The 12,120-nt window shown below is 47.7% G+C and overlaps 1 protein-coding gene across 2 annotated transcripts in view; it reads left to right on the top strand.

Annotated features, from left to right (window-relative positions):
- Nucleotides 1-12,120, top strand: part of MAP3K15 (mitogen-activated protein kinase kinase kinase 15) — a 114,077-nt gene that overhangs the window by 61,509 nt on the left and 40,448 nt on the right. For both annotated transcript variants that reach the window (XM_032330215.1, XM_032330216.1), the window contains exons 7-11: nucleotides 625-795; nucleotides 4,245-4,357; nucleotides 4,597-4,756; nucleotides 7,831-7,981; nucleotides 9,517-9,624. In XM_032330215.1, coding sequence (XP_032186106.1) covers nucleotides 625-795; nucleotides 4,245-4,357; nucleotides 4,597-4,756; nucleotides 7,831-7,981; nucleotides 9,517-9,624 — 703 coding nt within the window. The remainder of the gene's footprint in view (nucleotides 1-624; nucleotides 796-4,244; nucleotides 4,358-4,596; nucleotides 4,757-7,830; nucleotides 7,982-9,516; nucleotides 9,625-12,120) is intronic.

The following is a 12,120-nucleotide window of genomic DNA, read 5'->3' as shown; positions in this document are numbered from 1 at the left end:
GAAAGATTATTTTAACAGCAGTCTAAGGAATCCACTACCCCTGTGGAAAATAAAAAAATTTTACCATATAATCTAATAAGCAAGAAGACTGATTTATGAATATAGAAACAATTTTCTAAATTTTCTTCTCTAGTGGACATAACACGAGACCAGGGCACAGGGACTGCTAGGGTCTTGGCCTGTTTGAAGAGAGCAAGCCGTCTCAGGTTAAGAGATAAATTTCTCTTGGCTTTCTGGATTTGCAGGCCCTGCTGCTTTTCCAAAAGAATCTTTTGTCAGATTGTGTCGTCATCACAATTCAGGCTTAGCTTCTGAAATCCTTGCTGTTCATCTAGCTACAGGAGGCTGCCGTGTTTTTTCTCTTGCGGACACATCAGTCTGCATTTGCTTCCATCCACAGTCTAGGTCTCATTGAGAGAAGGGACCAAGTGGGGGCTGTGTGTGACATTGTGAGATTTAATGGTGTGGGTCTGAAGCAGTTGCTATATTTGAACATGAAAAAATGAGCTAGATTTTGTTTCCTGCTAAAACACAGCATCCTTCTACCAGCCCTTCACAGAACGAGCGCATATGCTCCCGGGTCCTAATTCAGACATGTGTGATCTTTCCGCACAAATCTCCCAGGAGAAACAGTCCTGGCGACCGCGAGAAGGCTCTGCAGGTCGTGCTCCAGATTCTGCAGAGTTGTGACCACCCGGCCCCTGACATGTTCTGCCTGTGTGGGAGGATCTACAAGGACATCTTCTTGGATTCAGACTGCAAAGATGACACCAGCCGAGACAACGCCATCGAGTGGTAAACCTCCCTCCTAGTCAGTCAGGGTTACTGTATGCCGGCAACTTTTCTAGGTGGTGGGGATAAGGACACAGCAGACATAGACACAAATTCTGGCCCTTGTGGACCTTGCATGGCTGGTAAGGGAAGTCAGACAAAGAAATAGAGAAGAACCGGATGTTACCTGTTGATGAGGGCTCTGGGGGCGAGCTCATCAGGGAGGGAAGGAGGCTTGAGAGGAGCTGGAGGCAGTCTCTGCTAGGGTGGTCAGGGAAGGTGAGTAAAGACGTGAAGGCAGTGAGGTGAGCCTTAGAGAGAACCGTAGAGAAAATGTTCCAGGAATAGGGGCCAGCAGGGGCCAAAACCCAGAGGGGGATCTTCCCAGGCATGTTTAGGGATGGTGGGGCATGAGTGAGGGGACAGTGGCACGAAACAGGTGAGGAGACCCTTGAACTCTGAGGGAGATGATGTGACATCAGCGTGCTCTGAGCAGAGCAGGGACGTGATCTGATGTGCATTTTCACCAGTGCACTCTCACTGTTATGCGAAGAATACATTTTCGGGCGTGTATCAGCTATCGTTTGCTGCATAACAAACACATCCAAACGGAATGGCTTCAAAGAGTGGTTTCTAATTTTTCTTGATGCTGTGCATTAGCCAGGCCGCTCCTCGGCTGGTTCCCCTCCTGATGTGCTGGGCTCACTCCTGAAACAGAGGTCAGCTGAAGGCTCAGCGGGGCTAGAAGGTCCAACATGGCCTCCCACACGTTTGGCAGCTGATGCTGGGGTTGGAGGTGCCCCTCTGTTCTCTGCCTGTGGTTCGGTCCCTGGCCGACGGGCTTTTGTCAGGCGGTGGGCAGCATTCTCAGAGAGTGAAGGCGGAGGCTTCGGCTCCAGAGCTCCCGGGAGGGCAGTTGTGCCACGTGCTCTTGGTCACACCACAAGCAAATCACATGGTTAGCCCCGATTCAAGGGGGTGGAGAGATGGACTCGAGCCATGGCGGGGAAGAGTGACAAAGGCACGTGTGTAGTGGGCTGAGGAGGAGTCGTGGCTATTAGACCACCCTTCACAAGGGCCAGGGCAGCCGTAGGGAACAGCTAGGAGGCGACTGCGGTAGTTCAGGGAAGAGCTGGTGGTAACTTGAACCAGGGCGGTGCTGACGAACATGAGGAGATGCCAGAAGCTGGACGCGTGTGGAAGGTGGAGCCCGTAGCTTTCCTCACCTGCTTCTGTCACGGGCGCTCTTGACATGGCTGCCCCCCTCTCCGTTCTGCTTCCCTTTCCCTCTCCTCCTCTGGCTCCGTCCGGCTCTGTCCTCTCCCCTCTTCTCTCCGTCCGCTCTCCTCGCTGGTGACCCCTGTCACTCCCACACCTGGAACCGATCTGCAGCCCAACCCGTGCCCTGAGCTTTGGCCCCATGTCACCCCCTCTTTGTCCCACCTGAGGGGCAGCGTACCCAAGGCTAACGTCCTTCTGTCCGCCCCACGTGGGGTGGCTTCCAGGGCCTTGTTTTCTTACTACCACTCTTCAGCCTCTTCCGCTTACATCTTCTGTGAATGTTTGCCGACTTTCACTCACTCACCTCCCGACGCGCTCGGGCCCCGGGTCCAGCCCCTCTCTGTGTCTTCCCTCGCTGTCCTCTCCACGACACTGGTTGGTGCCTTTTTTTTTTTTTTTCTTTCCACTTTCCTACCAGGAATGTTCTCACAATATCCCAAGTAGGCTCTCTGCTCGGTGTCTCTAAAGCCTAGCCGTCAGAGATCGAACCACCATTCCTTATTCCTCCTAACGCTCAAAGACCCGCTGTGGCTCCCCATTCCCCATTAGAGAAAAATTCAAACTCTAGATCGCCATTCTAGGTGCTCTGCAGAGAAAACGTGTAGAAATTCTCTTTCTTCGATAGTTGTGTGTGGGGTTCTTACTATCTCCTCCATAGTATAGGCTTGTGGAGGGCAGGGACCCTATTTTATTCTTAGTAAATTCCCAGCGGTACCTAATGCACTGTTGTGCTAGGAGTCGCTTGGGGTGTTGAAGGGGAATTCATGTCAGGTAGGGCCGAAGTAGGAAGCTGTGTTCCCACCACAGTGGCCAAGAATTCAGCCCCCAGGTCAGGACATGACTGCCTGTGGCTATTGCAAGAAAGTCCCAGGAGCCTTTCTCCATCCACTTGAGAAGGTGGTGGGTCCAGGAGGTAAATGAAGCTTAGTCAGATTCTGGGGTGTAGCTCCGGTGAGACCTTGGGGTCATCTGACCCAGGTGCTCCGGTAGTGAGCTGTAACTTGTGGCTGCGGGAGTTAGGCAGCTGGGAAGAGGCTGGGAACGGACTGCAGTCCTGACTCCACGTTCAAGTCTCATCAACCCCGAAGCTGGGCCTGTTGGATTTATGGATGAGAGGCAGAGAGAGGTCTCCCCTCTCCCCCAGGTAACTTTTGATTGTAAAAGCAGGTGGGGAAAAGATCAAATATCGTGGTATAAGGTATTGAAAATCCCCAAAACATAATGGGGTGGGGTTCAATTTCATTGGAGTTTTGTTGGCTGGGGTTGGACCAACTTTCTTAGCGTTCTCTGGTCCATCTGAGCGTAGTGACGTCATGCCCCAAAGTTCACAAAACTGAAATTTAACAGACTTAAATGATAGGTTCTCCCTTCCACAATGAATATTTTCTTGGTGTTTATTTCTCTTGCTGTGGCACAGGTGATCGAGTTCCTCCTGGTTCACAAGTCTTTGCTCTGAACTGTGCCACTGAAAGACACCCATTGTCATTACTTCATCGATTAAATTCTTTTTTTCTGCAGTCAGGACAGTCCTACCCGCTCATGGAAGGGAGAGCAGATTTCTATATATAGAAAAAAAAATAGAGAACTAAAATGGCATTCTTCAAACTTTGGAGTAAAAAATAGTATTCTCTGGGATAGTGCCCTTTCGCCTCCGGCACCTTCTCCCACTTGACGCCACGATTCTCAGAGCGATCTTGGGGCTGGGTTCTGGCAGCCCCGCTTCCTCCAGGAAAGATGGACCTCAATTTTGTGATAAAAAGCGAACAAACAGCCTGCAGAGTAATAGCCTGAAATTGATGGAATTGCTCTATAAGAACAAAAATGTTCCATATACAAGCGGAGTCTCGCTTTTAAGATGAGATTTAGAAATCCAGTCGTGGTCTCCTTTTGTGGGTAGGGTCATAAAAAGTTTTATGTTTCTTTTTGCACTTTAACGTCCTCATCTCATTCAGCGATCACGGTTTTTTTAACAAAAAGCTAACCCTGATGGAGAAAATGGTTTTGACTCCTTAGTGTAATGATGATGACATTTTTAAGGAGCTATTTGCTGGCTGTAGCTGCGTGTAAAGAGGGAGGGGGACCCGGAAAACCGTAGATGGTGGAAGAACTCATGAGAAGGTTGGCTTGTGCCATCATTCGTCATTTTTTCCCTCTACCATGATAACAAGAATCTGGTGGGTCTGTCATTACAGGTACCGCAAAGGGTTTGATCTCCAGTCGTCTCTTTATTCAGGAATTAACCTGGCAGTTTTGCTGATGGTTGCTGGACAACAATTTGAAACTTCCATGGAACTAAGAAAGATAGGTAAAGCTATTTCTGATCGCATGATAGGCTGACAGGCTTTGGTCACCCAAACTGAGCACTAAAAACAATCTTCAAATAACTAGCATTTTCTTTCAGAAGGAACGGGGACTCTCGGGTAGCAGTCCTGAGACTGTCGCCCAAATAAAGTGCGTGCTCTTTGCTCTCTCTCAAGGCTTGCATAATAGGAGAGAAGCTAGAAAGATTTTCTCGTAGCTTCATCTAAAATTCAAATTCTTCAGGTGTCCGGCTAAACAGTTTGTTGGGAAGAAAAGGGAGCTTGGAGAAAATGAACAATTACTGGGACGTGGGTCAGTTCTTCAGCGTCAGCATGTTGGCCAGCGATGTCGGGAAGGCTGTCCAGGCAGCAGAGAGGTTGTTCAGACTGAAACCTCCAGCCTGGTGAGTCGTGTGTGTCTGTGTGTATCCGTGTACGCGTGTGTGTGCGTGAGCACGTGCACATGCACGCCCCGCTTCTCTCGATACCCGACCTTGTTCTGGCGGGAGAAGAGCTGTAATTGCAAAAGACGGTATCAGTTGCTGCGTTTCTCCTTCTGACTCCCTCGCTAACACAAAGTTATGGCAGCAAGAACTGCTCTGCCAGGTCACTTGGCTTTATGTGACAGGAGGAAAGGACGGACAGACGGGCACGTACAGGTGCAGATGATGCCCTACGTGCTCTATCTCTTTGAGATAGATGGAACCCAGGACTAAAATAAAAGACCTAGATATGGTCAAGAACATGGTGCCGCAGCACTGGCCCAGGTTAGCCCATTATGGAGCCATTAAACGTGCCAGAAAGAACACTGGGCGACGTGGACATGTGTTCAGGGTGTATCCCAGAGCAACAAAAGCCATTGGCAGGGTACAGTGTTCTCTGTCGCTGGTTCTCAAACGTCAGCATGTATCCGAATCGGCTCTATTGATTCAAACACAGATTGCTGGGCCCCACCCTGCGCTACCTGGTTCCAGAGGTCTCGGGTAGGGCCTGGGAAATTGCATTCCCTGGTCTGGGAACAACACTTCGAGAACCACTCTTCTCTGTGGACTCCTTTTGATGAAAAATCTGTTCAGCATGTGACTGCCAGCAAGGTCTCCGAGGTGGGGGGGGGGCAGTAGCCGACTTGGCAGTAGACACGAAGCTCCGTGAGAATCGTCGTTCTGTCATTGCTTCCTGGAGTCCCGTAAGAGATGTTCCCTCAGTTCCTGTGCAAATAATCAGCAACGGAGGGCCTGTCTCCAAAATATTGACAGTGGCTATCTCAGAGAGGTAGCCTTATGAGAAGATTTTAATCTATTTTCCCCCTCATCTCTATTTTTCTGGTTTGTCTGAACTGCGTTTGGATTACGTGCATAACTTGAAACTTTTTACTTTTAGTGATCCGTGTTCATCTGCCCCTTGTTCTCTCTCGGCTTGGTGGGCCAATCTGGACTCCCAGGGCTCAGAAACTTCTTCAGTCTTTTTTAGTTGGACCCCGTTTCTTCCCCGTCTGAAGGACCTAAATTTGATGCCCGAACCATATCTACCTCTTGAAATCTTCCTGAGGCTTTGTGAACAAGGAGGCAGGCAGAGACTCCAGCCCTCGTGGACTGGCTGCTTTTTTTTTTTTTTTTAAGATTTTATTTATTTATTTGACAGAGAGAGATCCCAAGTAGGCAGAAAGGCAGGCAGAAGCGGGGTGGGGGGCAGGTTCCCCACTGAGCAGAGAGCCCGATGCGGGGCTCGGTCCCAGGACCCTGAGATCATGACCTGAGCCGAAGGCAAAGGCTTAACCCACTGAGCCACCCAGGCGCCCCGAGTGGCTGCTTTTTCCAGAATTCCACTCTCAGGGTGACCTGCTGCACCCGAGCCAGACGGAGCTAACTCCGTGGAGGGCACAGCTGAGCCTTGAATGCGTTCTCATTATGTCGTTCTCATTATGTCAGCACTGACACTGACTTACACTGTTGGGACCTAATACTGTAGGTCCAAGACCACCCCGAGGTTTCTGATTGACTAGAAGAACTCACAGGACCCCAAAACTGTTGTACTCATGGTTAAGGTTTATTACGAGACAAGTGTATAGCTTGAAATCAGCAAAGACAAAATGCACAAAGGGCGGAGTCTGGGAGAGATGAGGTACCAGCTTCCAGCTCTCCTCGCCCAGTAGAGTGGCAGGGACAGGGCTGACTTCTCCCCACAAGGATGTATGGCACCGTGCAGGAAGTACTGACAACCGGGGAGGCTCACCAAGTCTTGGTGGCCAGGGTTTTCCGGGGATGTCAGTTGTGCAAGTACGGAGCACCCACATGATTGACCTTAGTCACTGAGTCCCCAGCCTCTGTGGAGAAGGCACCGAAAAAGCATGGCCCAAGGCCCCCATCATGCGTCCTGTTGGTAGCATGAACTTTCTGGCATGGCCCAAGGCCCCCAGTAAACCAAAGCATTCTTACCAGGCTGGGTATCCCAAGGGCTTAAAGGTGAGTCCCAAAAGCGAGTCAAGGGCCAGACCTTCCTTTGGTTTGTGTACAGTTGGGACAACCCAGGCCTACTGAACGAATCCTTCAGTTCACAGGACCCAAGCCAGGCAGAGTCTAGCTGACCTTCCCAGGACAGCTCCAGACTTGACCCTCCAAGGACAAAATGATACTCTCATGCTTTCAGCTCAACCAGCCCCTTTCAGTACCAAAGAGGACGTAACCACCACTGCCTGGCAGCTGGGTTTCAGACACTTCAAACTGCCTGAAGACAGTAAAGATGTGATGAGACTGAAGATCTCATAACTTCAAATTCGGCCTGGTCAGATTGAATTAAAAAAAAATACAATGAGTTTCACATTGGGGGTTGGTAGGGGTCAAGGAGGATAGGAGACAGATGGGGGGGAAGCAACGGGGCTGAAGGAGGGAAACGTGACAGTGACAGTCCTTGTGACAGTGGACGCGTTTTCTATCTTAACTGTATCCGTATTAATATCTTGCTTGTGATCTTGTTCTAGAATTTTATGAGCTGTCGTCACTGGTGTATAAACTGGGCCAAGGGTACACAGGATCTCTGTATCGTTTCTTATGACTGACTATATGTAAATCTATAATTCTCCAAAATAAAAAGGTTAATTAAAAGACCATGAGAAGGGAAAAAAATGTTTTTAATTAAATAGACTGAGTTTTAAATTTTGCTGTTTTGGAATTGCTTTGAATTTCAAACTGCATGCTTTTGTTTTTAAGACAGTTGGCATATGTTTCCCAGTGTCTCCACTTTGAATACCATTCGCCCAATGTTGGTAAAAAGCCATGTTGTATGATTTTGTTGGATAAACTTCTTTTGCCCACTCGTTGGGTTTCTTTTCATTATGTGTGTGACTGCCAAAGGATTAAGAAGCACTCACTACACAGTATGAATTTAAGTATGAAGCTTTTGGGAAACCTCTTTTAAAAGGAGTAGGATGGAATTCTGTTTCTCGAAGAATCTAATTTATCCATGCCGGTGATTTTTCCAGGTACCTCCGATCGTTAGTTCAGAACTTGTTATTAATTCAGCGCTTCAAGAAACCTGCTATTGAACATTCACCCAGGCAAGAGCGGCTTAACTTCTGGTTAGATATGATTTTCGAGGCAACAAATGAAGTTACTAATGGACTCAGATTTCCAGTAAGTTACGCTTAATCCATTGCTTTCAGGTAGAACAAAAGAAACTGGGGGTTGGTGCTCTCTAATTATTGAATGCTCTGAAAGGTAGAAAACTTTAGAAAGTGTTGGGATACCCACCCGTCTTAGGTAGAATCAGCCAGTGATAGATCAACTCACTAGAAAAAGTGGGCTATAACCTCTAAGATAGTGCTCTCAACTGAGAGTCCTTTTGTCTCCCAAGGGACATTTGGTAATATCTGAAGACGTTTTTGGTTGCCACAATTGCGAGAAAGGTGTTGCTCTTGGCAGCTAATGGGGGGAAGGCCATGGGTGCTGCCAAAGCTCCCACAGTGATGGGACAGCCCCTCCCCCAACACAGAATTCCCCAGCCCCCAGTCTAAGCAGTGCCAAGATGGAGGAACCCTGTTTTAAGTCACTGCAAGAGTAAGAGTGAAATTTTGGAACTGAGCACCGTTTCCCGCTGAGCTTTGGTTTGCCTCCAGTGCCACTAATTAATTTTGAAAACATTATTGGAAAGCAAAATGACTGTTAGCTTTTCATTAAGTATTTGTTTGAATTTTTTGACTGTCTTGTGAGGAGTCATAAGTAAGATAGCTAAGCACCCTAGATACCAAATTTCAGATCACTGTCCTTAAGATTTACACCATGAGATTTTGTGAACGTGCCATGTTGAGGAATTTCGTGAAGCTTCTAATGAAGATTTAAGTTCTTTGAGATGATTTGATAATGATTTTAAAATCCTTTCTTAAAACTTTTAGAAGATTTTTATTTATTTATTTGACAGGGAGACAGTGCGAGCACAAGCAGGGGGAGCAGCAGGCAGAGGGAAGAGAAACGGGCTCCCTGCAGAGCAGGGGGATCCCGAGGTGGGACTCGAACCCAGGACCCCGGGATCATGACTTGAGCTGAAACAGTTGCTTAACCAACTTAGACACCCAGGCGCCCTAAAATTTTTTAATTATGAAATATTTCACACTTGATCTTAGCCGGAAAGTGATTTTTTGTGAAATATTTCAAACCTATTAAAAGGTACCAAGAAAAAAAAAAATGGAACAGACACTTGCGTAATGTCTACCCAGATTTAGCGATCTTAAATATGTTGTTTTATTTGCTTTAGAAATTCATTCATTTATTCTCTTGTATTTTTTATAGACTTGGGTACCTCACTGCAGATCACCCAGTCTGCTTCATTTCTCTCAGAAACTGTTGCCTTCCTGTTTCTTCTCTGTCACCTTCTTGGGCCACCCTGTCTAAAGTGACCCCCTCCCACCTTAACTCTGTTGTACTCACTCCCGAGCTGCACAGGGGACCATATTCCCTATCCCTATGTGTGTGTTTCTTGTCTACCCCATTAGAGCATGAACACAGCCCCCCGCAGGACAGAAGTCCTGACTGTGGTATCCACGGGCCCTAGAGTGGTGTTGGCACACAGTAGGTTCTCGAGCATTTGTGGAGTATAGCACTTCCCACGTGCTCACTGGGCAGAGTGGCCTGTCTGGTACATTTCTGTGTGTCACAGAAGTCTCTTCTTTCAGGTGCTGGTGATAGAACCCACCAAAGTCTACCAGCCTTCATATGTCTCTCTAAACAGTGAAGCTGAGGAGAAGACCGTTTCTCTGTGGCATGTCTCACCCACGGAAATGGTAAGGAAAAAAAAATCACACACAGCTCTCTCTTCACTCTCTGCTGTTTCGTCAGAAATGCGATGATCAAGCAGGAGAGCATGTGTTGCTGTGTTTGAAGGAACGGGGTATGTGTTGCTGTGTTTGAAGGAACAGGCATCTGAGCCTGACTTCCAAGGTCCAGGAGTGTGTGAAAGAGACTAATCACAGATGGGCGAGGCGACGCTGGTTTGCCCATTTTATATGTGTTTATATTACATATTTGTGTATGTGCGTGTGTCTGTACAGATGTGTGTATATTCGTGTGAATGAGTATGGGCTTGTTGAAAAAAGAAGTTAAACCATGAGGAAGTGGATAAGGAGCAACGGGAAAGTCCCCCCAAATCCCCCAAACCTCGTCCGCATTCCCTTTCCCCTCCCCAGGGACTTACGTATGTGTAAGTGTGTGTATGAGTGCATACGTTGTGTGCGTGTGTGTAGAGAGAGAGAGAGAAGCGTTTTCATTCAAGTGTGATCATACAGTATATATAATTTTGCAACTTTTTTAGTTGACTCCTACATCATAGAGAGTTTGTCAGAGAGCACACAGTGATCCGCCTGGTGTATGATATTCCCTGTGCGCCTGTGTCATGGTGCTACATTTCTAAGGGTGGACAAAGCGTAACGTGTTTCTCCTCCTGCCTGCAGCACACATTTCGGTCTCAGCTGTGCACTCTAGCCCGTGCTAGATCCGTCAGAACCCATCCTGGTGGTGACCCCCTACATGCTCCAGTGTATTGTTTCAGGAACACAATTCCCAGCAAAGGAACTGCTGAATTTAAGACTACTTTTGTTTAAAATTCAATAGCTACAGGGCGCCTGGGTAGTTCAGTCCCTTGAGTGTCCGACTCTTGGCTTCGGCTCGGGTCATGATCTTGGGATTGCGGGATCAGACTCCACACTCAGTGGGGAGTCTGCTTGGGAGGCTGTCTGCTTCACTTCCTCTGCCCCACCCCCTACTCCAGCTTGTGCACGGAGTTGCGCATGCGCACACGCTCTCTGAGATAAGTCTTTAAAAAAGAAAAGAACATTTGATAGCTACTAAAGATAAAGTGAAATAAATACAATGTGATAGCTCCTGTCAGGTTTTCACCACTTCAGTTTATATTCACATCAATGATATCGGAGAGGAAACATTTTAATTGCCCACTGAAGAGATCACAGAAACACTGGGCTGTACCTGGTACTGTGGTAGTTAACTGTCCCCCGCCACTTTGGTCTCTGTATCTAAACTATTACTTCAGCTTCTCTCTTTTATAAAGTATCTTTAGTAATGAAAAGATCTAGTACCTTTAACAAGCGCATTCACTAGGTAGTCTATTTTTGGATTTGTTTTCCTGGAATGGGGGGAGACTTCTGCCATTAACCTGGCAAAGGAAGATTTTTTTTTCCCCCTGGAAATAAGAATATGAGCAATTATGTCTTAATCAGATAAAAATAAACAGTATCTTCAAAAATGAAACATAACATTGAAGAATAAGCAGAGGCCCAAAATCATGTAAAAAATTCCTTTTCAAAAATAGTCCTGGGGCGCCTGGGTGGCTCAGTGGGTTAAGCCGCTGCCTTCGGCTCAGGTCATGATCTCAGGGTCCTGGGATCGAGTCCCGCATCGGGCTCTCTGCTCAGCAGGGAGCCTGCTTCCCTCTCTCTCTCTCTCTGCCTGCCTCTCTGCCTACTTGTGATCTCTGTCTGTCAAATAAATAAATAAAATATTAAAAAAAAAACAAAAAACAAAAAAAAAAAAAACAAAAATAGTCCTGACACAGCGTCCCCGCATTGTCCGGTACGACGCATGACTTCTGCAGGATAAACAAGTCGCCATTGTGATGTCTGCCGTGGCACCCGCAGTCAACAGGATGGCATTGTGCGCTTTGTAATTTGTTGAAAGCGAATCTCATGTCCTTAGCACCCCCCACACACACAAAACAGAAAGCAAAGGACACAGGGACACTTTGGGAGGTGATGGAGATGGCCGTTACCTTGACCGTGGTGATGGTTCCGTGACTGTCTGCGTATGTCCAAACTCCTCAAATTATGCACGTGGAATTTAGGCAGGTCCCTGTCCTTTATACCTCAGTAAAGGCATAGAGAAAAAAGAGAGAGACACGAAATCTCAAGTTGCCTTCATCCACTTGAGCTGCCGTAACAGAATACAGAATAGACTGGGGGCTCAAACAACAGACCGACCTTTCTCCCAGTTCTGGAGGCTGGGAGTCCGAGGGCGGGCTGCCAGCGTGGTCAGGTTCTAGCGAGGGCCCTCTTTCCAGCTCCCAGAAGGCTGTCTTCCTCGTGTGTCCTCCCATGGTGGAGAGATGGTTCCCGTGTCCCTTTTAATAAGGGGAATAATCCCCGGGGGCTCCCTCCTTCTGCCCTAGTTCCCTCCCCAAGGCTCCGCCTTTGGAGACCAGCGCACCAGAGTTTAGGGCTTCTTCACCAGCTCATTTGCAGAGACACAAACGTTCCGTCCACGACACAAGC

Source organism: Mustela erminea, chromosome X, assembly GCF_009829155.1.
Source record: "Mustela erminea isolate mMusErm1 chromosome X, mMusErm1.Pri, whole genome shotgun sequence".
Classification (NCBI taxonomy): Eukaryota; Metazoa; Chordata; class Mammalia; order Carnivora; family Mustelidae; genus Mustela; species Mustela erminea.
Note: the sequence above shows the minus strand (reverse complement) of the source record. Positions and strands in the feature narration are given on the sequence as shown.